Genomic DNA, 27207 nt, shown 5'->3' on the forward strand with positions numbered 1-27207 from the left:
ATCAGAAACTTTTCCCATGGAATCATTATTTTGTAAGAACAGACAGTGAACAAATTTAACTGAAGGGTACATAGTAGACTAGTAGTGGCTAGAAGCCGGAGGGTATATATCATGGTCTTTAGGATAAGTTTGTGAGTTTGGTAATTACCAAGTGTTTTGATAAAATAAAAAAGAAAGAACAATTTTATTGTTATCTGAATATGCACCTTCCTATCACTTAAGCGGTTAAAACTTGTTCGTATTTTGTGACATGCATATTTACTAACTTGAAATGAAATTAAGAATTAAACATTTAATTCCGCGATGAGAGAATATGAAATCCGAGCTGCTGATTCACAAAAGTTTCAGAGTCAAAAGTCAAAACCTCAAACCCCCATTTGATCCGAGTTTATCCACTGTTTTTATATTTGTTTATGATCTCTAACAGTCTTACTTCATGAGAGGAGCTAGGGTTTTGTATACTTCAATTCGTTGGCTCATATAATGACAACTTAAGTTTTAGAGTCCGTGATTGTCTATTCGGTACATGTCTACAATCAGGCACATCATTTAGGAAGACTCTGGCAACCAAACAAAGAATCAAGCTTGCAATAATTTAGGATTACCTTTTTAAAAACTTCCTCCCCGTACCTTCTTTGCCATTTGCGCTAGCACTTTACAGAAGCACCTAAATTTTGAGACTTTGTGGTTCTAATTTGCATCCACTAGAATGTATCTAGCTTATTTCTCTCTTACCCCATCAATGAATCAAGCCATTGCATTATTGAAGGCAGGCCACCCTTGAGATGATTAACTGAATCGATAAATATATGTATGTAGTAGTAGTGTTTCGAGAGATTGCTGACAAATGAAGCTAAAGCTATCATAGAGCTTATGACTGTTCTTTACTGTGATCGATCGTTATGCTATAAGCTCGGGTGGTAGAGTCGCGATCGAGGTGATCTGATCCTATCCAAAATTGTTTCTTTTGGGTTGGATTGGAGACATGGGTAGTGGGTGCTTGGTTTCATGAGCAAAAGTTCAACAAGTTGAATCCAAGCAATACAGCCTAGCTGTGTAGAACTGTATAATACTAGTGTCTTGTTGCTGCTGAATTTTACTTACCTTTTTGTTCTGATTCATTTGCCTTTCTATATCAGCATCAAGGTTCTGCGCGCATTTGACTCTCTATTTACGGCACATTTGACTATTCCCTGGCCCTCTTTCCTGTTGAAGAAACTATTATGAACTAACTTGCATGCAAAGTGGTTAAAATCTTATCAGATATAATTAAGGAGTTTGGCTCTACCTTGCACTTAATTGGTTTTTACTTGCAAGAAATCAATAATTAGTTTGTCATTGTAGTGATTGTACACAATGTTTGATACTATTTTTTCAAAGACCAATCTCCAAGTTGTATATATATGCTCAGATTATCAAAACCCTAAACCATTGATGTTTATGCTGTCTGCCCAGAAACTAATTAAGTTGCTTCAGAAATTGGGAGTCTAACTTCTAGCCAACTAACTCGTGTATGTGTTTACGTTGATTGCGTTTATCTATAGGCTATACGCCTATACCACATATATCTCTGATCCAGTGAATCAGTTTATTTGCAGTCTGGACTCTCTGGATAGCACCAAGTCAGTATATAAACCAGAGATATTAGCCTAGCTAAAAAGTCATTGACCTCGCTATTCATGCATGTGGCTTCATAATCATGAGACATACTATATATATTCACTGTGATTTCAGAACCAATATTCATATTTTGGTACACTTTTCGGTCAAAATTTTTTACCATAAACAATTCAATATTTAAGTATGTTATTCAAGATCATCTCTACAAAATTTCAACTAATCGTTAAAGTATTGAAATTAGATTAAATCAATGAATGAATTAAAACTGTTCAACGTGAACCGTTCATGTAAATATCAATTTTGAAAGCTCAAACCATTGTCAAATTAGATGAAACTTTGTAGAGATGATCTTGAATAGCATACCTAAATATTGAATCGCTTATAGTGAAAAAAATTGACCGAAAAGTGTGCCAAAATTAGAACTTCACTCTGTAATTTCAGAGTGAAGCTTCACTCTAGATAGAGACTGTATATATATATATATATATATATATTCCCCTTCCAGAGCGGAGTTTCTTATTTAGCAAACTTTTCGGTCATATTTTCACTATTCAGTTTTTAGAACCTAACGGGTAAATTACTTTTGCAAAGTTTCATATAATTTTATGATCGTTTGAGGTTTAGTAATTGTGATTTACACAAATAATTCATGTTGAACAGTTATGTGTGTTCATTGATTTAATATAATTTCGGTACCTTAACGATCACCAAATTCATCAAAATTTTCTACAGATGATCTTGTCATACATACTTCAATACTGAACAGTGTAGATATAAAATGTGACCGAAAAGTTAGTCAAATAGGAAACTCTGCTCTTTAATTTTAAAGCGGAGCTCTGACCGGAAGGGATATATCCAGTTCAATGACTTTCATGCTCCAACTTTGTGCCTGTACGTTCAGAATGACATTACAGTACGTATTGGCTGTATTACACTTTTTAGTCGTGATCGGTTGTTATATATATGTAACAATAATATCGTGAATATCACATCAGAATTTGATAGAAAGATTATTGGACTAAAAACTATATATAAATTCCTCATCAGAAACCATATAGAAGCTCACAAGTCACAACCTTAATTCACAAGTATGATAGGAAGATTCTTGGACTAAAATCGAAACCGATAAATAGGCAGCTCAATTATTCATCATACAGATCACAACAAGAAAGAAAGAAGAAAGATATGCCACTCTCACATCGATCATATCTTTCGATCGGTACTGTTATTATTCGCCTTTCTCCTCCTTTGACCTTTGTTAAAAGAACTTGCAAAGCAATCCAATAAGTTTTCAAAATCTTACTGGTATACATGTTAACAATCATAATAATAACACCAACTCCGATCCCAGAACTCTCAACACAGAAACTAAACATGCTTCGATATAAATCAAGGCCTAAACCTTTGCCTGCAAGACTGGCAAGTTATCTCCATGCACGTCGCGTCCATCTGGCGCATTGCCTTCTCCTTCATCCTCTCCGCCTTCTCCACTTCCTCCCTCGCCCTCTCCCACATGTGCCTCGCACGTGTGAACTCCGACTGTGCCAGCTCCATCTCCCTCCTCGTCAGCTCCCTCACTCTCTCCGCGTACGCCTTCTCCATTGCCGCCATTCGGATTTGCTCCGCCGCCTGCCACTTCAGCGCCTCCACACAACTCGCCTTCGGCTTCAACCCCGTCGTCGTTTGTTCGTACTCGGAAACATTGTTGTTGGTTGCTCCTCCTAGTGACCTCAGAGGTCTCACACTTATGGACAGTTGGAGGTCGAGAGAGTTATTTGGAGCTTCTAGGGCTTCAACTGCCGATCGGTATCGTAGAGGAGAAGGATCGGACGGCCGAGGAGCTATCCACTGTGAGGAGGGAGGACCAGGAAGAAGCTGCAACTCCTTTTGATCATCATGTTCCATCGGAGGAAAAGAAACAAAATAAAGTATGCAGGAAAAATGATATGATTGATGAAACTTTGTACCTATATATAGACAATTCAACCATGTTAAATTACCTCTATTACCCGTGCTGGTCCTAACCTTGTGCATACAGAGGAGGGCATTATGGTAAAAATGTATTGGGGAGATTTGAACAGTGGGGATTTCAATGTCCGTTATAGAAGAGCCAAAAGTAAGGGTAGAAATAACGGATCACGTTATTGGGCTATGAGTACCCTCTTTTGTGTTCTCTTTGGAGTTTGGAGTAATGAAGTGATTTCCTTTTAATCTTCGTTGCACAATAATCTAATGTAATATTAATCATAAACTTTGCCAAATTTGTTGATTGGTACGCCTTATTACTTTCCGCATGATACGAATCACTGAAAACAAGAGCTATTTTACATGAATTATGAATATTGTCGAGTATGGAGAGTGCACTAGGTGGTTGTTTTTTTACCCTCTACACCAGTAATTGAAACAAGCATTTAAGATTATGATAGTAAGCAGAAATACTTGCATGTCACATTTGTTGACGTTCATTTCTCGTATACGTTGTTAAAACTCTCGAACATAATATATTGGATTAAAAGTTCGTTTAATTGTTTGTTGAATGTAACTAAGCTTATAGATGATTTACGACTTCTCTGCCCGTCTAGAAAAGAAACAAAGTCAAGAAAAAATCTTAAGTACTATAAGTGTGATCATCATTGTCTTTTTGGTGGACATATAAAACTGATGATCTTGTTCCATACCAGCGAGATTCTTTGACATAATTTAATTATTTGACTTTTTCTTTATTTGGGGATGAGGTGAAAAGGGTTAGATGCGGTGTAGTAATAATTAAGTCGCACGTGCAATAAGTGGGGGACTCTGAATATGGGCTTTGTAAATTTAATTTTGGACTTGGATCTTAGCTTTATGGTAGGCCTAGGTTGTCGGCCCTCTTGTTGCAAAAAAAGCGACCCGCTTTCTATCTCAGCTGGCACGCTCGCACAGATAGGCACGTGGGAGAGGGGTTACACAATCACAAAGTGACGCCGACCATGATTGGCACACTGATTCTCCCACTTGGGCCGTTGATCATCTGGGTCCCACCCAAACGACCTTTCCTCAGCTAACATCGTGCGGACTGTGAGGTTCACCACGGCGGGAGTCTAAGAGTTAAGAGCAGTAGTTAGGGCTGGACTCGGTGTCAACGGTTCGGTTTATGAGCACTAACCGATAATTGACACCGAATTTTTGGTTTTATGTTTTTCAAAACCGAAATCGAAAAATATATATAGAAATCGCGGTTTCGGTTAACCTATAAGTCGGTTCGGTTTCGGTTTTGTTTCGGTTACAAAACTTAATATCCTTATTGACTTTTCGTACTTAACTAATGAACATATAAAAATTAAAAGTAAAGGAGTAAGCTACAAGTTCAATACTTTAATTAAGTACATTCACCAAATAAATAATCAAGAACTCAAATATTAAATAAACAAAATTATTGTGCTTTGCTGAAACACAACAAGTAACCAAAATAAACATTAAACCTCATGAGCTTCATCACCAGATGTTCATACTTGTCTTAACATGAGGGCTAGTTGACAAAATCCATAAGCATTACATTAGATCTCTCTATGCATGATTGTACACATATAAAAATCAAAATCATATATTACTTTGTACAAAATCACATATCTCTACATGTATATATTTATTATCAAATCTATGCTTTACATAAGCACCCGATCGATTACATATGTCCATCAAATACAAGTTATAACCTTACATCTCAATTCTCAGTTCGGTTCGGTTTCCACCGGTTTTTCTAAAAGCATAAAACCGATAACCGACACCAACTTCTCGGTTCGGTTCAGTTTCTAACACCGACGCGGTGATTCCGTTCAGTTCCGGTTTCTCGGTTTCGGTGCGGTTCGGTTATGACCGGTTTCGGTTTTTTTTTCGGTGTCAAAAAGTCCAGCCCTAGCAGTAGTTGCTTGCTAGTTTTACCAGTCTGGTAAAACCTCTTTAACCAATTCTAGTTATTGGAAAGGATCTCCATCCATTTTTAACTTGTAGAAATACTAAATCTGATAAAAGAATTAAGAACCCATGTTTTGGTCCCAATAAGGTTGGCTTTGAGAATAGGCCATTTTCATTCGCTAATCTCTATTGCGTTAATTTAAATGTTCGACGTGTGTAACATGATCCATATTTAGCTAACGACACAAATACAATTTATGCACATGACCTACAAGTGTATAAACATGGATAGAATGTATTGGTTATAGCGAGTACTTTTGACTCCACTTACATTTATCTATATTATGCAAAATTATAATACAAATCATAAAAATACTACTTGAATCACTTAAATAGTTGCGTGAGAGTCAATATTCATTTATATATATTTGTCTTATGGTTCGGTAGTATCTAAAATTCTAAAATGATTTATTCATGAATGATATCCTCAAATATGAAGATCATCTCCGTAGGATTAGTGTATGTATCTTAGAGGTGAGTAGCATCTGAGAGGACTACAAAGCTTTCATGCGTGAGTTTGATTTCATCACTATTTGTCATGTTTTTCCCGAAGCAAACAATGTTGTTCGTTGTTTAGTACATTTTGCTAGTCTTGGTAGCGTAGTTGAGGTTCATGTAGGTGAGGTTCCAAAACTTATTCAAGGTGTTCTAATCAAAGACTCTTGTCATGTCGTATCAGCAAAAAAAAAAAAACTCTTGTTATGTAACCCGTGCTAATAAGAGTTTTGGCCCCATGTCCCCTTTGGTTTTGCACCATGATATTAATATTAATGTCAAATAAGGCTGGTTCCTATTTTCCTTTCCTTAGAAAAAAAAAGTGTTGTATCATGCATATGGCTAAAAACAATTGAGATTGAAACTTCACCATGTTCTCACTTTTACTGTTTTCAAAACTGTATTTGTCTCTTTGATGTCTGTTCAGTGTATCAACTATTAACTATTTTATTTCAAATAACAAACACAAAAAAGTCTGTTGACAGTGGGATTTGAACCCACGCCCTTTCGGACCAGAACCTTAATCTGGCGCCTTAGACCAACTCGGCCATATCAACTTAATTGAATGCTATTACAGAATGTTGCTATTTCTCACGACTGGTTTATATCTTGTCGACACAACAGTCCCATCAAAGTAAGGACCCAGAAAAAAGGTTCATTAGGTTGTTGGTATGCACTTGTCACAAAGATGCTGCCATAAAAATCGTGGAAAGTCTTAAAGTTGCAGGTTTTGGAGTAAGCAAGGGCCAAAGGGCATGTGGAAGTTTGAGAATTGGGGGAGATTGGCTTTACAATGTGTACCCCCTCCCTAATCTTATTGGCTTTTTGGAACTCTGTCCATATAACTCACCCCATTAGGTAGTGATCGAAGGCCACTTTAGACAATGATTTATTTATCATGCCCTCCAACTAAGACCTTCATCAATTGTTTTTTGCCCCCTTTCTCTATTAGGTCCTACACTCCTACTCAATGTGATATTGCCCGTAAACGATTTGCATGATCAACTCAATCCGAACCTGAGTGAAATATCACTTAATTATGCTAAATCATCAACAAAAAACAAGGTTGAGACTTCAAGAAAACAACGTAGTTATGTATGTATACACAAAGATTATTCCAACGAGTTGTTTAGAAATTACAGGCTTTTAAAAGTGATGAAACTCTATTGATAACCATCATTCCACATACGCGATTGAAACTTGAGCATTATCTTCTGTCGTCTGATGATTGAAGAATCCAATAGGGTTACAATTTGTTAAAATTCGTTTGTGACATTCCTCCACCAAAGTTATGGGCTTATCAATATTGGGCCAAAGCATCATTGAATGTCCAAGTCCAAATGCATTCCCGCGAGTTTTCTACACAGATCTCACATTCTCACTGTTAAGTTTTGCCGCCACTTGGGCTCGGAGCTGGAAATTTTCGCGGGGAAATTTTAACAGCTACCCACAACAATTGTTCTCCTTCTTGAGCTCAGATGAACTCTCGCAAGCTCACTCTGGTCTCCACCGCCACCGTCTTTGGCGCTCTAGCGCCGCTTGTTCTTTACAAAACTAAGAAGCGAGAGGCAGAGCAGCCTCCCAAACTCAATTCCTCGCAAAACGGCATCGTTCTAAGAAATGCTCATCTCAGAGCCCCTTTGAGCCCTCAAAACGCAAAGGGTTAGTGCCAGTAATGTCAATTTCTTTGTTTTTTTTTGTTGTACCCAATTTAAGTCCAAAATTAAAAGTGCTTGGTTTTTGTTAGTTAATTGTGCAGTTCTCTCGTGGTTGGATTTTTGATATGGTTTTGAATGTTGAAGATATTTGACATGGGATGATTACTTTATGGCGATTGCCTTTTTGTCAGCTGAAAGATCCGAAGATCCCAACAGGCAGGTCATAATCTTTGCTCTTTCTTTCCTTTTATTATGAGACGACATAATTGCCTCAAATCTAAGATATAGAAATGACATTAATTTAGTGGTGTACGTGTAGGTTGGAGCATGCTTGGTGAGTCAATGTGGTATAATACTAGGTGAGAATGAGATTGTTTCGCAGGAACTATGAATGGAATGGAAACATTGATGTTTGTTCATGTTGCTCTAATTATGTTATATTGTTTTTATGGTTTCCCATTTTCTATGAGATGCTTATCGGATTTTTCTCTTGGCTTCCTCCTAATTTGCCTATTTAAAAAGTATTGGTGTCTAAAAAGTATGTAATTGGTCGAATTAGAATAGATGATATGTTCAAACTTGTAATTATGTGATGTAATGGTAAATTTGGTTTAAGTTTGTTAAAGAGAAGTCAATCATGTAAATAATAATTTAGGTTTTTATTTTAGTAGTTAATAATCAATCACAAACCCCCCATTATTTGTTAACACTAAAAGTTTAGAGTTCCTTTCAATTTCCCGGAAAGAACGATCCCTGCTTATTGCATACTAACGATGATGTTTTACATGATTTATTATAGACATTTTAACCAACGCTCTATCACATGTCGTGTTGTAACTCGTATCAACAACCCTATAAATTTGTAGTGCAAAGTCTAGGCCTTTTCTCCGGATGCAAATTTTCCGACCACCAAAAATTTGCCCACCTTCCTAAATCTAAGTGATGTGTCATCTTGATTAACCAACCTAACTATGGTTAAGAGATAATAATTTATTATAATAAAATTTAAATCTTTTTATTTTATTTTAATCTTAACACTATATTTTTTTAAATGTTTAACACTATATTTTTAATCAATTTGTTTGATAAGAAGCTGCCTCATATGTTAGATAAAGGAACTGCGTTTTAGATTTAATTTTTATTTACTAGTAGTTTGATTTACCTTTGTGCTTGGTAATACAATTTTGCTATAATTTCAATTTTTTTATAAAGTGTATTTCACTCCGTTCATATTATTAGTCTCAAACAATACTAGAAGTAGACAAAGCACGCAACTAACGTCTGTAAATTATATAGGATAAAAAATAGAGGAAGTAATTAATTTGATTTAATCTTAAAGTCACAATTAATAATTTATTAAATTAAATATGAAAAGAAATTATAATTTATTAATATAAATATATATTGATAATTATGGTTAATCAAAAGGATACATGACGTAGATTTAAGAGAGTGGGTTGAGTGGGCAAATAAAGGAGTGGTCAGTAAATTTACTTCCCTCAGAGGCATCACCATCACCCCTCACTCCTTTCCCGCTTTCCGAACCCAGCTCACCAAATTATGGTTAATTAACTAACCTAATTATGGTTAAGATATAATAATTTATTATAATAAAATTTAAATATTTTTATTTTATTTTAATCTTAGTACTGTTTTTTTAAATGCTTAACACTATATTTTTTAATCAATTCATTTGATAAGAAACTGTTTCATATATTTGATAAAAGAACTACGTTCCAAATTTAATTTTTATTTACTAGTAGTTTGATTTACTTATGTGCTTGGTAATACAATTTTACTATAATTTTAATTTTTTTAATAATAAGGTGTATTTCACCCGGTTCATATTATTAGTCTCAAACAACACTAGAAATAGATAGAGCTAGCAACTAACGCCAGCAAATTAAATATGATAAATAATAAAGCAATTAAGTAATATGATTTTAAAGTCACAATTAAGAATTTATTAAATTAAATATGAAAAAAATTATAATTTATTGTTATAAATATATATTGATAATTATGGTTAAATTATGGTTAATCAAGAAGACACATTGTGTAGATTTAAAAGAGTGACAAATAAAGGGGTGGTCAGTAAATTTACTTCCCATAAAATTCAAAGATCTTCCAAACCATAGAAACGCGGACTTCAACCTCTGTTGTGAGGTAATCAGAACTCTTACTAATTACAACATTTGATCATTCATACTCTATTTTCTTTTTTAATTGCTTGAAAATGACTAGCTTCATGCTCGTGCGATGCAGGTGTTTTGATCGCACTGGTTTGTATTTGAAGTGTGTCTTTCAAGAATGATTCTTTTATGTACTTTTATTTCTTACGGATGATAATTTTGGTAAAACACATTAGTGAAACACAAATGATTTTACAATATCGTCATTATATCTATGTGTAGAATAAAATTATAGAGAAATAGATTTGACGGTTCCAATTTAGTAAAAGTTGTTATTTGAAGTGTGTCTTTCAAGAATGATTCTTTTATGTACTTTTATTTCTTACGGATGATAATTTTGGTAAAACACATTAGTGAAACACAAATGATTTTACAATATCGTCATTATATCTATGTGTAGAATAAAATTATAGAGAAATAGATTTGACGGTTCCAATTTAGTAAAAGTTGTTATTTGAAGTGTGTCTTTCAAGAATGATTCTTTTATGTACTTTTATTTCTTACGGATGATAATTTTGGTAAAACACATTAGTGAAACACAAATGATTTTACAATATCGTCATTATATCTATGTGTAGAATAAAATTATAGAGAAATAGATTTGACGGTTCCAATTTAGTAAAAGTTGTTAGTGCTTGTTTTTATAGTAGTATAGATAGATATATGGCTAATCTGTGAATAGCTCCATTGTTAAATTGTTGTTGTGATTTGCTTGTGTATTATTGTTGTTCTTCTGTTCGGGGAAAAGGGGCTCCCGATCTATCTGCGGATGCAAGGACCTTGGACCCAAAAGCAAATGAAGATCTTCCACATGAGAGGTGTTTTCGATGGGCGCCGTCGCCGCTTTGGTTTGTCTCCTCGGGCTCTATTGTTTAAACCAAAGCAGGCAAACCAAAGCGGCGTTGGCGCCCACCGAAAACACCTTCCATCTGAGGCGGGAAGATCTTCATAAGCTTTTGGGTCCAAGGTTCCTTGCATCCGCAGATAGATCGGCAGCCCCTTTCCCTGAACAGCCGTCGACCCCCAGGCCCTCCCGCCCCAGCCCATCCTGCTGATGATGTTCCCATTCTGGTTCCCAGGCCCTTTGTGCCACCAGGGGTTGGGGTTGGCCTTCTGGCAGCTCTTGATGTTTCTTCATCCTCCCCTGGCTCAGGTAAAACCGATCACATTCTCATTTTCATTTTCCTGCAATTAGTGATGAATTTTAATTGAATACAAGTAGTAGCAGGAATTAGGGCTCAGTCTGTGGCGGTGGAGCCAGTGAGCTCGGCGACAGCTCCGAAAGTGGAGTCTCCGGTTGTTATTGTGACCGGAGCTTTTAGAGGAATCGGGAAGGCGGTTGCTGTCGCTCTAGGGAAATCTGGTTGTAAGGTAATCTTCATCATCATAGTCTTAATTAGTCAGAGATTTATGGTGCATTTCATTTTTACAGGTGCTTGTAAACTATGCAAGGCCATCTAAGGAAGCCGAACAAGTTTCCAAGGAGGTATTTTCACTATTTTGATTTATGATGTTATCATAGAATGCTGTAAATTTTGAATGTATGGGCATATGGAGGCCACCCCAGACTTGAAATCGTCAGTCGAATTTCGTGTTTTTTTCTTTTTCTTTTTGTTGAATATTAGAGCTAAAATATGGGGATTGTGTTGAGCTGCGAGCAAGTTCTTTGATTTATATGCAGTGTGTAGTAACAGACTGAAAGTTGGTGTAGAGAGATAGAGGAATGACTGTGTGGTGAATAATTTGAGCTTGGATGTTGTATTCTGTAGATTGAGGAATCTGGCGGTCAAGCTTTGACGTTTGGGGGTGATGTTTCAAAGGAAGATGTAGCAGCTATGATCAAAACTGTAAGACAACCTGCTGTTTTTACTTGTTCTTTTGTTTGTTATTGCGATTCAACATGATTTCATTTCAGTCAGATGATTACAGGTGGTTGATGCATGGAGAACAGTTGATGTCTTTGTTAATAATGCAGGTTAGCATCAGAATCTACTTCTTATATGGTGTCTAATTACATTCTTAACACGCCATTTTTAACTGACCCTTTTGTCATTCTTTTCAGGAATAACACGGGATGGCTTGTTGATGAGTATGACAAATCCCAATGCCAGGAGGTTATTGATTTGAATCTAATGGGTGTATTCTTATGCACACAGGTATTTATATTGAGGAACCTTTCTCTTCAGTCATTGTGGTTTGCTAGCTCAGTTCAATTATTTGACCAGTAATTCATGCTCTTTGCAGGCTGCAGCCAAAGTCATGATGAAACAAAGAAAGGTAACTACAGTTATTTCCTGTCCTTTCCATGCGAAAATTTGATTTTTCTTCTCCATCATCTTAAGATATTCATCATATTGCAGGGAAGAATTATCAATATAGCATCTGTTGTCGGTCTTGTTGGCAATGTTGGACAAGCCAACTACAGTGCTGCGAAAGCAGGGGTGATCGGCTTCACTAAGAGTGTTGCAAAGGAATATTCAAGCAGGAACATCAATGTATGTACATCTGATTCAAGTTATTACATTTGGAACTTTTTTGTATTTTGGAATATTATCCTGGCAATATCTTAGAGCCTTGTGCACTGTTATGGCAAGAATAAGGAATGCAATTAACATGCATCTCACTTGAAAATTGTTATGCTGTTCCAGTTTCAAGACGTTCCTAGTATGAAAAAGTTTTTCCACCCATATAGAATGGGCTGAAGCAACTATCTAACCATATTCTTTTTCCATAGGTCAATGCTGTAGCTCCTGGATTTATTGCATCTGATATGACTACCAAGCTTGGAGAAGACATAGAGAAGAAAATCCTTGGGTCGATCCCCTTAGGTGAGATAACTAGTTGGTGGCCAGTTATGGAAGCATCATTATCATACCTCCTATAGATACCGTGTTTCATGCAGTAAATAAATTACATGTTTTATCGGTCAAGTGAGAACTATGAACTCCTGTCACTCTGTCACTTCATGTATTTCTATTTGTTTGGTGTGCACTTAAATGAAGATAGTATTACATTTGTCCCATTAAGTGTTAGCCAACCTTTCCCTATGCCGATGCTAGAAAGTAATAACAGTATCTGACTATCTGGCGTTTCATGGATTATACTTCTGTTGCAGCCTGCTCTAAGATGATTGAAACAAAAACTATCTTCTTTTCATGTTCGTCTCAACAGAAATATTTGAGTTCGAAGAATAAATCATAAATCAGAGAAAATGCTCATTCGATTTGCAATGTTTTCAGGGTGTTATGGTCAACCTGAAGAAGTTGATGGATTGGTGGAATTCTTGGCTCTTAATCCTGCTGCCGGTTATATTACTGGACAGGTATATATCTTTGAATATATTGTGCCATCTTTAAATAGGAAAGTTGCAAAATTTGAAGTGTCTTTGGCATCAATATCAAGTTTTATCGATCCTTTGTAGGTGTTAACAATTGATGGAGGAATGGTGATGTGAGTGCCCAGTCTGGTACCCATAGGACTGAATGAACATTAAGTTTTATATAACAGTGAGTTTAAGATAGACGAGCTTTAGTTTAAATTCCACAGTTTTTGCCAGTAACTTGAAACAAAGTCGAAAGAGTTTTGGTTTTGTTAAGGGCTGTTGATATTTTATCTCATTATGAACGGCGGAAATGAACAGAAAGTAATAGACTTAAAAGTCTGTTGATATTTTTTGTGTCACATGATATGCTAAACAAGTGTACAAGATATCGTAAGATTATGACAAAGACCATTGTATTTGCATCAACAGACTAAAAAGTTTGTTAAGTTATATTATCTTCACCTTCTTTCTGGAAAATTCTTCGCATTCCATGGATGAATTCCAGGAATCAACATAAAACCAGAATCATATCTATAACCAATTTTAACAAAGAAATAATAATCGACATTCCAGAGAAAAAGCTAGATAAATATCAAACATAAAAGAGGGAGAAGCACAAACCCTTAACTCATCTGGATTAGTATATTCATCACGATGAAATATTGGTGGAAAGTCATATCTGTTAAAGCTGGAAGTATTGAAACAAGATGAAATTGACAAGAAACCAATTTGATCAGAATATTATCCCAGGATTTCCTAAAACAGAAATGAATGGTAGCAACATGAGAAGTCAACTCGATTCATATATACACAGACAACCATGCATCCTACCAGTAATACCTATCGCACACTAAAGAAACCAACAGCAGCAATTATAATCAAATCAAACGCATTTTAGCATAAGCAAAGAATCTATAAATGTTTGTTCAGTACTTTTAATTAATATCCAAGCTAGCATGACGGCATAGAATCCCCACTGATATTAAGGCTTCTACTGTTCTACACTTCTACATCTTCTTGTTCCTGCTTTTCTCATGAGTGGTTCTCAGGAAAAAATGGTTTTAGCTGTGTTAGCAGTGTATCTTTTTGTAGGTGCCTTAGCTACAACTTCCGCAAGGATTCCTTATGGTGATAATATCTCAGTACTATAACTTTTTGGCTTTGTAATGTTATTATTGAAAAGTAAATTAATCCATTAGACTTTCTTGTTATGTTAACATTTCTTGCTTGCCGTCATTTTCTTGTGATTGAAGGTGATGAGAAGAGTTCATGGTATGTTGATGAAGATGGGCCGACGAAAATACTTGGAAGAAAAGAACGCTTTGGATGGCGAAATGTCATTACCAAGAAAGTAATGCCAACTCGCAACCTTAGAACAGTAGTGAAAAAATCTGCACCACCTTCACCCACTAGAAATAAGGCAACAACACAGAGATTGCTTCTGTATCTCCAGTCCTTGCCTGATGCCTATTGAGCATTTTACTCAAAATTTGGGATGCTTGTAATTCTATGTTATGCCTCACGGCCCTCACTTGCAAGTTTCAACTCGTTAGCTTTGGTGACTTTCTAGTTTCTACTTTCTACAATAGGCTAGCTTCTTCTGTCAATTATATAAGTACATCTGTTGAATAGTTTCTAGTTTCTTCAGTATACTAGTGCAAATTTCACAGCATTACTTTAATTTGTTGCAAACAGAAAAAAAAAACCATAAGTAGTAGGTGTAAAAATTGAACACACCTTTTCCACGTAAGAGATGAAAGATATACTCAGGAAACCAATTTAGACAGTAACTGAGAGAAGTTGGATATTTAAAAATCATACAATTTATTCATTTCATCAAAAAGTCTTGGATCTTAAATGCTAAAATTTCTTCCTGCTTCCCAAAATTCACACATTTCATTTTTCTTTTATCACCACTCTCTTCTTTTAGTGGCTATTGGTTCTTACAAGCGACTTGCTGGAATGGTTGACTTCAGATCAAAGACAGAACCAAGTAGCTGTATATCATAAAGTTGAGGATAATTAAATGTATCTAATGAGTATTAGTCCTGCATCTGTAGTCACATTTTTTCATATTATACTCTAGTATATCCTCTCTTTTTAGATGATAGGAAAAGCGAAATGACATCTGTATAAAAATCCAGAGATACAGTAATAGTGTCTGTAGAAAGAAAATGGTAGTATCTTGCTAATTCTGATTACCAGGCAAATTCAAAGTCAACTCCATTATTATTAACTTGAGTAAAATCAATTAAAAAAACTAAAATGCCAATTCATAGTCAACTCCAGAATTAGTAACCTAAACACACATATATAGACATCACTGATTCACTGATAAACTTTCGTTAAACAAAACAACAAGTAGTGAATACTAATATGATATAGAACGATTAACTATAAGCAAGAGACTACAAATCTCGATCTGTTCACAATATCCTAGGATCATAACCTAGAAGTTCCACTGCCATTAAGGCTTTTACAACTTCTTGTTCTGGCTTTCAATGATGAGTGGTTCTCCAGAGAAGTTAGCTTTATGTTACATCCCGCCAACTTAAGCCAAATTTTACCTTGAGCATTCTAGACGGATCCGGAACATTGTGGAACACTTTGGAAGATCATAGAAGATCCTAGAAGGCGATAGAAGTCTCAAGAAGCTTTGGGACATTTCCGGACTTCTCTAGAACCTTGGAGAGGCTAGTGGAACTAGACCATTCAAGAGTTCTCTAGAACACTCAAGGATCATCTTAGAGTCTCTTAGACTTATGTAGAGTTAAGTAGAGTTCTCTAGAATTCTCTACAATGTACATAGTCCTAGAAATATCTAGAACTTGTAAAGTAGGATGAGGAAGCCTATATATAGCAAGGCACCCCTCTCATTTCATCCATCAAGCAATCTAGCAAGCAAGCTATCAAGTAAACTTGTAAGTTCTCTTATTCAATATAAGTTCTCTTTCGAAATATTCTCTTGTGTTTCAATTGTTATAGCAGGGCGTTTGCGAGTAAGGCTGACTTAGCATAAGGGAGTTGCTAAGGCCGCACGAGTAGCATAGCGAAAGAAGTAAGCTCGTGACAGTTGGTATCAGAGCCGAAGTTCGATCAAGAGGCTAGCTCGACACCATGGCAAAGAATGGCAATCCTGTTGGTAGTGGTTCCGACGACACGCAAGAGAAGGGTCATGAAGAACTTGTCAACCCGACGGTTCCAAAGAAGGAACGAGTGAAGGACATGTTAGCTGCAATCGACTCACGACTAGCTCAAGTGGAAGAGAGCGTGAGTGGCATGGGAGCCCAGGTGGAAGACTTGGAGGCGGAAGACGCCGCAATCCACACTGCGATCAAGGGCATGATGCTCAAGCTAGAGGAGTCCTTGCGGGGAGAGATTGACAAGGTTCGTGAGGAGTTCATGGGGGAACTCGCCCGGATGCGTGAAGTGCAAGAAAGGGAGCACAATAGCATGTTTGCACGCATGGAGGAGATGCAGGCAGATTCTGTACGCATGGAGGCAATGCAAGCAGATCTTGCCCTTTGCAAGCGCGCACTAGCCGCGGGGGCTAGTACCAGCAGCAACGTGGAAGCCAAGCGGATCGAGGTGCCAAAGCCAAGGAGCTTCGGAGGCATGCGCAACGCTCGAGAAGTAGACAACTTCTTATGGGGGCTAGATCAATACTTTGGGGCCGTAGGCATCATGGAGGAGGATGCCAAGATAAAGACCGTGACTCTTTATCTCACCGACACCGCCATGTTGTGGTGGAGGAGAAGGCGAGGAGATGTCGAAAGAGGTATGTGCACCATCTCTACCTTTGATGACTTTGTTAAAGAGCTCAAGAAGCAATTTTATCCCGAGAATGCCGAGGATGAGGCAAGAGCTCGCTTGCGAAGGCTCAAGCACACCGGGCCAATTTGTGATTATGTTAGAGAATTCACTAACTTGGTGCTTGAGATTCCCGACCTATCCGACAAGGATGCTCTCTTCAATTTCATGGATGGTCTCCAATCATGGGCCAAGACGGAGCTTAGGCGACGTGGAGTGCAAGACCTTGCTACCGCCATAGCCGTGGCCGAAGGCTTAGTTGACTTCTCAAGTCCAAGAGAGTCCACCAAGCCAAAAGAGAAGAAGAGCAACTATGCCAAAGGTGGGGGAGACAAGATCCAACGCAAGGAGGAGCCCCGCCGTGAGAGCTACTCGGCAAGGTTCAAGGATAAAGGCAAGTCAAGGGACATGCGGAGCTCGGACAAGCCAAACGACAACAAGTGCTTCCTATGCGATGGTCCGCATTGGGCTAGGCATTGCCCACAAAGGAGAGCACTAAGCGCGCTCTTAGGAAATCATCAAGGCGAGAGTGAAGCCGAGGGTGGCAATGGAGGTGCACACTTGGGGTCTTTGCAGGTGCTTAATGCAATCCTCTCTACACCCAAGGTCCAAGCCAAAGGTTTACTCTTCACGGACATCACCATAGGTGGGAAGCCAACAACGGCAATGCTCGACACGGGGGCAACCCACAACTTCATTTCCATTGAGGAGGCACGCAGGCTAGGACTAAAGGCAAGCAATGGAGGGGGCTCCATCAAGGCGGTTAACTCACCTGCCCGCCCCATACAAGGAGTAGCTCGAGGAGTCAAGACAAGCGTGGGAGCTTGGTGTGGAAGCCTAGACTTCTCAATTGTACCGATGGATGACTACAAGGTAGTCTTGGGGTTGGAATTTCATGATCAAGTCAAGGCATTCCCGGTGCCATTCGCCAATAGCTTATGCATTATGGATGGCGAGAGGTCGTGTGTGGTGCCAACAACCCGAGGAGCAAAGCAAGACATCAAGGTTGCGGCATTGCAATTCAAGAAAGGCATCAAGAGGGAAGAGGAAAGCTACTTGGCCATCTTTAGTGAGTTTGATGATGAGGAGCCAAGGCCACAAGATGACATGCCCAAGGAGGTAGCAGCAGTTCTTGAAGAGTTCAAGGATGTATCACCCACGGAGCTGCCTAAGAAACTACCCCCAAGGAGAGAGATCGACCATGAGATAGAGTTGGAACCAGGGACCAAACCACCCACCATGGGTGCATACCGCATGGCGCCGCCGGAGTTAGCGGAACTAAGGAGGCAATTGAAGGAGCTCTTGGACGCGGGGTTCATTAGACCTTCGAAAGCCCTATTCGGTGCCCTGGTCTTATTCCAAAAGAAGAAGGACGGATCTCTACGCATGTGCATCGACTATAGGGCACTCAACAAGATCACGGTAAAGAACAAGTACCCTATTCCTCTCATTGCCGATCTCTTTGATCAATTGGGCCATGCACGATATTTTTCCAAATTAGATCTTCGTTCGGGGTACTACCAAGTGCGCATTGCGGAAGGAGATGAGCCGAAGACCGCATGCATCACAAGGTATGGATCTTATGAATTTTTGGTCATGCCTTTCGGTCTAACTAATGCACCGGCGACATTTTGCACCTTGATGAACAAATTATTCCACCCCTACCTTGATCGGTTTGTGGTCGTCTACTTGGACGACATAGTGGTGTATAGCAAGACCATGCAGGAGCATGTGGAGCACTTGCGGGAAGTGCTTAAGGTTTTGAGGGAAAACCAACTATACATCAAGATGGAGAAATGCTCATTCGCCAAGCCGGAGGTGTCGTTCTTGGGGCACAAGATCAAGGACGGCAAGCTTATGATGGAGGATTGCAAGGTGCATTCCATCCAAGAATGGGAACCACCCACCAAGGTACATGACTTAAGATCTTTTCTTGGGCTAGTTAACTATTATCGCCGTTTTATCAAGGGATACTCGGCGAGGGCTGCACCATTAACCGACCTTCTCAAGAAGAACAAGGCATGGGAATGGACAACGGAGTGTAAAGAAGCCTATGAAGACTTGAAGAAGGCAATATGCGAGGAGCCCGTACTTAGCCTACCGGATCACTCCAAGCCATACGAAGTGCACACCGATGCTTCCGACTTTGCCATCAGTGGAGTTCTCATGCAAGAGGGACATCCAATTGCTTATGAGAGTCGGAAGCTCAATGACACGGAGCGGCGCTACACCGTGCAAGAGAAAGAGATGACTGCCATCATCCATTGCTTTCGAGTGTGGCGACATTACTTGCTTGGGACAAAGTTTGTGATCATGACCGACAACGTAGCAACAAGCTACTTCCAAACTCAAAAGAAGCTAAGTCCAAAGCAAGCAAGGTGGCAAGACTTCTTGGCGGAGTTCGACTACACCATAGAGTACAAGCCCGGAAAGGCAAACATGGTTGCGGATGCACTAAGCCGCAAGGCGGAATTTGCAAGCATCTCTCAAGTCACTAGCCCATTACTAAGCAAGATCAAGGAGGGACTAAGGGTAGACCCTCAAGCACAAAGCCTCATCACCTTAGCAAAGGAAGGCAAAACTCGGAGGTTTTGGCTAGACGACGACCTTCTCTATACAAGAGGCCGCCGCATCTACGTACCGAAGTGGGGCAGCTTGCGAAGGGAGCTAACTAAGGAATGTCATGATTCCAAATGGACCGGCCACCCAGGTATGAAACGCACACTTGCCTTGGTAAAGTCCATGTATTATTGGCCTAGGATGCGAGACGGGGTCGAAGAGTATGTGCGGACTTGTCTAGTTTGCCAACAAGACAAGGTAGTCCAGCAGCAGCCGGGGGGCTTGCTAGACCCCTTGCCCATTCCCGAGAGACCATGGGAGAGTGTCTCTATGGACTTCATCACTTGCCTGCCGAAGTCCGAGCAGTTTGGGAGCATCATAGTGGTAGTGGACAGATTCAGCAAGTATGCAACCTTCATGGCCGCATCAGCCGACTGCACTGCGGAGGAGACAGCAAGGCTATTCCTACGCAATGTAGTCAAGCTTTGAGGAGTTCCAAAGAACATTGTCAGCGACAGAGACCCGCGCTTCACGGGGAGATTTTGGACGGAGCTGTTCAAGATGTTGGGGTCAGACTTGAACTTTTCAACAAGCTTCCATCCACAAAACGACGGTCAAATGGAGCGCGTCAATGCTCTCTTGGAGCTATACTTACGGCACTACGTGAGTGCCAATCAAAAGGATTGGGCCAAGCTTCTAGATGTGGCGCAGTTTTCCTACAACCTGCAGCAAAGTGAGGCCACCAACAAGAGTCCTTTTGAAATCGTTTTGGGACAGCAGCCAACAACCCCTCTATCCCTTGCCACTTCCTATGAAGGGAAGAGTCCAGCCGCGTTCAAGTTTGCCAAGTCATGGCACGACCAAGCGGAGTTAGCTCGAGCGACATTGCACAAGGCTGCCAAGAGGATGAAGAAGTGGGCGGACAAAAAGAGGAGGCATGTCGAGTTCAAGGAAGGCGACCGTGTACTTGTGAAACTCTTGCCACATCAGTTCAAGGCCTTTAGGAAGGTGCACAAAGGCTTGATCCGCAGGTACGAAGGGCCATTTGAAGTTATCAAGCGCATCGGCAAAGTTTCATACAAGCTCAACCTCCCGCCCAAGTTAAAGATACATCCGGTCTTCCACGTGAGTATGTTGAAGCCATACAATGAGGACGAGGAAGACCCGTCAAGGGGCATATCGCATCGGGCACCTACGGCGGTAATCACCAACTTTGACAAGGAAGTCGATGAAGTACTCGCAGATCGGGTCATTCGACGTCGAGGCGTACCAAGTTACAAAGAGTACCTCATCAAGTGGAGAGGCCTGCCCGATACGGAAGCAAGCTGGGAGTCCGAGGATACGCTTTGGCAGTTCAAGGACAAGATCCAGCAATACAACGAGGCGCGATGAGGGCATCGCGGGATTTGGTGGGGGAGAATGTTACATCCCGCCAACTTAAGCCAAATTTTACCTTGAGCATTCTAGACGGATCCGGAACATTGTGGAACACTTTGGAAGATCATAGAAGATCATAGAAGGCGATAGAAGTCTCAAGAAGCTTTGGGACATTTCCGGACTTCTCTAGAACCTTGGAGAGGCTAGTGGAACTAGACCATTCAAGAGTTCTCTACAACACTCAAGGATCATCTTAGAGTCTCTTAGACTTATGTAGAGTTAAGTAGAGTTCTCTAGAATTCTCTACAATGTACATAGTCCTAGAAATATCTAGAACTTGTAAAGTATGATGAGGAGGCCTATAAATAGCAAGGCACCCCTCTCATTTCATCCATCAAGCAATCTAGCAAGCAAGCTATCAAGTAAACTTGTAAGTTCTCTTATTCAATATAAGTTCTCTTTCGAAATATTCTCTTGTGTTTCAATTGTTCTAGCAGGGCGTTTGCGAGTAAGGCTGACTTAGCATAAGGGAGTTGCTAAGGCCGCACGAGTAGCATAGCGAAAGAAGTAAGCTCGTGACATTTAGCTGTGGTAGCAATATACCTTTTGGTTGCTTCTCCTGCTACTTTTGTATTTGTTCCTCATGGTAATAACTTCTTAATTTGATAAAGTTCTTCCATTTATTCAGTTGAACTCTGCATTATAAGTAGTAGATTTAAGTATTCAAGGATCCTATTCTCTATAACATCTCTTGCTTTGCAATTTCCTATGATGACTATAGGTGATCAAAAGAGTTCATGGCATGTTGATTGTATACATGGCTTGACGAGGATACTTGGAGAAAAGAAGGTAACCATGGTTGTCACTTGTCAGAATGCCACTGTCGGAAACAAAATAGTGCCCGCTCGGAGCCTAAAAGTAACAAGCAAATCCCCTCCGCCGCCACCCACTAAGAAAAGAGCAAGAGCTTACAGTGCTCCCCCTATCTCCTCATATGTTATTTGTGTAATCTATGGACGATTTTGATGTTTGTTAATCTGGTGTTGTATTATTCTTTATGTGGAGAGAATAAATTTTCAGACCTCTACCACAAAACTGTGTTCTATTTGTCCTCTATTTTGACTATTTATCACCAATATTAACTTGGAAATGTTATGTAGCATGACATACATGGATGTCAGGATATTGTATTGTTGACCAGGCAACTGATGCTCAACATTTACTTAGAAATGTTAGGATGATGTTGCATCATGCATGCAAAGAGGTGGTGATATAGTTAGCAAAGTCTATATATGTTTGAATGTTTGATGATGTTGATTGTTGAACCAGCAAAATTTTTGGTTACATAAATGTCCACACATGCATAAGCTATCTACTGACTTGGTTGGTAAAGCACTTTAATACATGAAAGGTATGGCCGTATGGGACTAAAACTAAGGTTGAAATCATCAGTTTAAAAAAAGATCTAAACCAAAGAAGGCAAGAGCAAGACTCCTCTTCAAGTAGCCAACAATCCAAAGTCTTTAATCCTCCATAATATGCTTCCTCTTCCTTTATTTATTCATACTGTTTACAACAGAGTTTAGGCGTTTTGAAGTTATCAATTCTGGTTCAACATTGATGATGAATGGTTTTCTGGCAAAGTTTTCAGTGATTGCATCCCTACTACTATTGATTCTTATGGGGAATTTTCAAGCAACTTCTGTATTGATTCCAGCGGGTAATATAACTTTTTCATGTTAATTAGTACTTGTGTTGTTGTGCCTGAGAAACTGGTATGCAACTATGCATGTATAATTTTCATAAAAAAAAAACTATGGATATATATGGATTTTATAATTTTTGTGTAAATCATCAGAATCAGTGCGGCTAAGTGGCTTCCACATAATCATGTTAGAAACAAAAAGAAGAAGTTCCAATCTTGCTGAAAAAAATCTGCAAAATTATGTACATATAATACTCCCCCGCTTCGACTCAATGACATAAACACCAGTCTTTTCATGTTTGTAAGTAGATTCACATTATCTTACATTTCTTTTAATTGACTCAAGAAAGTTCAATTAGGTGGGAAAGAGTTGTATGGCTCAAGAAAGACATTTTCAAGAAAAGAAGGTTGCTTTGGAATTGCATGTCAAAGAAAAGACCTATCTCACGATACATGCAGCCAATTGCTGGAGTTCAGGTTCATGGAATGTTTATACCACCATCTCCACCTCCACCTCCATCACCACAGTTGCACTGACTCTAGGACTATATGAGCTTTCTTTGTTAAGATCTTACTTCTTGTGCAATTGTCTGTAACATTTTTTATTTTTATGTAATTTTGTTCTCGTCCTCGTCTAAGTCCTATATTTCGTCCCAAGAGAAATTGTCAGGTCAATGATTAATTTGTTGCAAAATTGATTTATAGGGGGACATCTGAAAACTACGGTCTATGGGACTAAAAGTCTAAGGTTGAATTCAACCAAAGCAGGCAAAAAAGGAAAACTCTTATTTTAGATTTCTAGCCAAGTCTATAAATCTTTGCTTTTCCCTTCCTTGTCAACAAAGTTGAGGCCTTTTGAAGTTTCTTTCCAGTTCCAACATCAATGATGAACGGTTTTCCGGCCAAATTTGCAGTGACTGCAGCACTACTAGTAGGGGTTTTCCAGCAACTTCTGCAATTATGAAAGATGGTAATGATCTATATAACGTAACAGTCCCTTAATTCCCTATCATTGTTTTTCTCCAAATTAAAAATATATATAACAGTATTCTTCATGATACAAGCTAGATTTACAAGTTATCGTTTCATGGCATAAAAATGTAATTAGGTGGTAAAGGATATGATGGCACCACAAGAAGAACGTTTTCAAGAAGAAAAGGATGCTATGGAACAAGATGTCAAACTGTGGACTTTATTCATGGCAAAGGAAGCCAAATGTTGGGCTTGAGGTTGAGGAGTCTACAGCCACCACATGCACCCACCAAAAGTCAAGTTCATATGTTCTTTGTTCCCCCAGCTCCACCTCCAACAGAGTAGCTCTCTTATTTTAATTTCTTCTAGTGTACTTATTTTTTGTAACATTGTTCTTCAATGGGTTAAAAGGAGGACCATCTTTATACCAATCAAACTCCACTATTTGATTACTTTTTTGTATTTACTACTCTCCCAGCTTTTGTTGTAGAAAATTATCTGAACCTATAATTACTTGAAGTGGTATGAATTAAAAAGTAAAACTTTAGTAGTATGAAACATGACGTACATGTAATTGTGATGATAAAAATCCTTGATACATAATTCTATATTTATCAAAGATAATTCTAAAATTTGATGATCCATGCTGGTTGCATCTACATGGACAAGGTATTTACAAAACTGATTGGTTGCGGATGCAATTATTGAGTGGTGGGGGAACTAATGAAAGGTATGGGACTAAAAGTCCAAGATTGATTTCCTTTTGAAAATATCTAAATAATAGAGGATTAGAGGCAGGCAAATGCAGAACTCTTCTTGCAACTACCGCTAGCAGCCAATTATACACTGATGTAAAGTCTATATATATACATGATTCCCCTTACCTTCATGTAACAACGTGCGAGTTGAGGCTATTGAAGTTGCTGTATCCAGTTGCAGACTCCGATGATGAATGGTTTTCCGGCAAAGTCTGCAGCGATTGCAGCCCTACTAGTAGTGTTGCTTCTTATGGGGGCCTTTCCAGCAGCTTCTGCATTTGGTAATACTGATACAGTACCTCTCTCATTATGCATGCATAAGTGTACATATGTACAGTTTATAATATGCAAAATCCAATTATGTCAAAGGCCATCAAGGCTGATATGCAATAATCTTTTCATGGCATTAAATTCAATTAGGTGGTGAGGAACACGGCTCAAGAACACTGTCAAGGAGAGAAGGTTGCTTTGGAGCTGCATGTCAAAGAATGTACCATTTTCATCATAACAAAGGCAGCCAAATGTTGGCTTTGAGTTTGAGGAAGCTGCAGCAATCTAGACTTCAGCCACCACCTGCTCCCTCCAAAAATGGATTTCACATATGGTCTGTTCCCCCACCTCCAGCACAATATTAGCACCCCTAAAATGTTACTATCTATTCATATATGTGTAACAGTGTAATTTATAAATTCAATCACACTCCACTCTTTGTTGGTTTTTCAAATTTCAGTAAGTACTGCTCTCCATGTCCTCTTCTAGTCTTCTATTTACAATTTTGCAGCATAATTATCAAAACCCATTACCCATGTCTCAAATTTGCATCTTGGTCATAACCCATGTGTGGATTTAAAGCTCCAAGTTAGCTTATGTCTGAAGCTTTGAGTCTTGATCACAACCCATGTGTTACATTGAAGCTCCAAGCCTCTAATTAGAGCTTCGATGTTATTTCAGTTCGAACTACTTTGTTTGGAGCTGTCCAAGGTTTACCAATCTCTATCAAGAACCACACAGTTGCATGCTTTGATCATCAGGACCCATCTTTCGCATGACCCATTTTACGCGGCTAGACTAATTAGATACTATGCAGCCAGTGGTGCCCTTCACTATGCACGTAAGGTGTTCGATGAAAGTCCCAGCCGAAGTGTTTATCTCTGGAACTCCATTATTCGAGCCCACGCTCAAGCTTACAGATTTGAGCATGCATTTTCTCTGTTTAATAGGATGGTTAGAAGTGAAACCAAGCCTGATGACTTCACTTATGCTTGTCTTATACGTGCCTGCTCCGATAGCTATGATATAAATGGATTGAAGCTTGTGCACTGTGGAGTTACAGTTTCTGGGTTGGGATTGGATTCCATTTGTAGTAGTTCACTTATTTCTGCTTATTCAAAATTGGGTCGCAAGTAGGGTGTTTTATGTAACACCACAGCCAGACTAGGTGATGTGGAATTCTATGATTTTAAGCTGTGGGAATTTCGGGTTTTGGGATAAAGGGCTGGAACTATTTAGTATGATGAGATGCATGGAGGTAGTGCCTTTTTTTTTTTGAAGTTGCATGGAGGTAGTGCCTGATGGATATACATTTGTCGGGTTGCTTTCGGGTTTGAAAGATTCGAGCTTGTTAAGTGTTGGCCAAGGAACACATGGTCTTTGTTTGAAGTGTAGTTTGGATTATAATGATCATGTGTGTAGTGTACTTGTGAGCATGTATTCAAGATGCAGGTGTATGGACTCTGCACATAAAGTTTTTAGTGGTTTGAGCCTGATTTAGTTACTTGGTCTTCTTTGATAACCGGGTATTCTCAATCTGGAGATTATGGAAAGGCTTTGTTCTTCTTCACATGTTTTTTGAACATGGAAAGCAACAGGGCAGATCCTATTTTGATTGCTAGTGTTGGCTGCTGCTTCTCAGATAGCAAATGTAGGGCCGGGTAGTGAAATACATGCTTATGTTCTTCGCCGAGAACTTGTATTAGATGTGATGATTTCCTCTGCTCTCATTGCCATGCATTCAAAGTGTGGTTTCATGGGAATGGGAACTCGTGTTTTTGAGGCTATGCCAGAGAAGAATATTGTTTCATACAATTCGTTAATAGTGGGTCTTGGTTTGCATGGACTTGCCGCTGAGGCATTTAGGATGTTCAATGACATACTGAAAAACGGATTAGTACCTGATGAAGATACTTTCTCTACTCTCCTTTCTGCATGCTGCCATTCTGGGCTTGTCAAAGATGGCCAAGAAATTTTCAGAAAAATGAGAGAAGAGTTTGGCATTAATGTTCTGGTGAATCTTCTTGGGATGGAGGGCAGTTTGGAAGAGGCTTACAATCTGATTTTGTCATTGCCAGAACCAGTGGACAGTGGCATTTGGGGAGCCCTTTTATCATGCTGTGATGCCTGTGGGGATACACTTGAATATGAGGATTTGTATTGATTGTTTGATGAATTGTTACAAAGCTTTGCTATTTATTTATAGGAGAGTTGGAGAATATTAGCACTAATCCTAATGATTAATCCTAGTTGTTGACACACCATGGTTATACTTTATCTAGCTGTTCCAACTCATTCTAACACTCCCCCTCAAGTTGGCGCATACATATCAACCATGCCCAACTTGCTAAGTGAGTCATAAAAGACCTTTTTAGACACTCCTTTTGTGAGTATATCCGCAAGTTGCTCTTCTGTAGGAACAAACGGAAAACAAATGATCTTGGCGTCTAACTTCTCCTTTATAAAGTGACGATCAACCTCTACATGTTTTGTACGATCATGCTGCACAGGATTC

At 39.0% G+C, this 27207-nt stretch overlaps 2 protein-coding genes, 1 non-coding gene and 2 pseudogenes across 3 annotated transcripts; 3 read left to right on the forward strand and 2 right to left on the reverse strand.

The window, feature by feature from the left end:
• Positions 1–2723: 2723 nt before the first annotated feature.
• On the reverse strand, positions 2724–3537 carry LOC126793154 (protein indeterminate-domain 16). Its single transcript, XM_050519596.1, has one exon. The coding sequence runs from the start codon at positions 3523–3525 to the stop codon at positions 3010–3012; it is 516 nt and encodes a 171-aa protein (XP_050375553.1). The 5' UTR covers positions 3526–3537; the 3' UTR covers positions 2724–3009.
• A 3008-nt stretch (positions 3538–6545) lies between these two features.
• On the reverse strand, positions 6546–6626 carry TRNAL-AAG (transfer RNA leucine (anticodon AAG)). The gene has a single exon. It is a non-coding gene; the product is annotated as a tRNA-Leu (tRNA).
• A 921-nt stretch (positions 6627–7547) lies between these two features.
• Positions 7548–8118, forward strand: LOC126794255 (uncharacterized). The gene is made up of 4 exons (XM_050520922.1): positions 7548–7606; positions 7642–7731; positions 7872–7947; positions 8047–8118. Exons 1-4 carry the CDS (start codon positions 7548–7550, stop codon positions 8116–8118), a joined length of 297 nt encoding a protein of 98 aa, XP_050376879.1.
• Positions 8119–10746: 2628 nt separating this feature from the next.
• On the forward strand, positions 10747–13691 carry LOC126794256 (3-oxoacyl-[acyl-carrier-protein] reductase 4-like; annotated as a pseudogene).
• A 9817-nt stretch (positions 13692–23508) lies between these two features.
• Positions 23509–26856, forward strand: LOC126794259 (putative pentatricopeptide repeat-containing protein At1g64310; annotated as a pseudogene).
• The last annotated feature ends 351 nt before the right edge of the window (positions 26857–27207 follow it).

The sequence above is a fragment of the Argentina anserina genome, chromosome 5 (genome assembly GCF_933775445.1).
Source record: "Argentina anserina chromosome 5, drPotAnse1.1, whole genome shotgun sequence".
Classification (NCBI taxonomy): domain Eukaryota; kingdom Viridiplantae; phylum Streptophyta; class Magnoliopsida; order Rosales; family Rosaceae; genus Argentina; species Argentina anserina.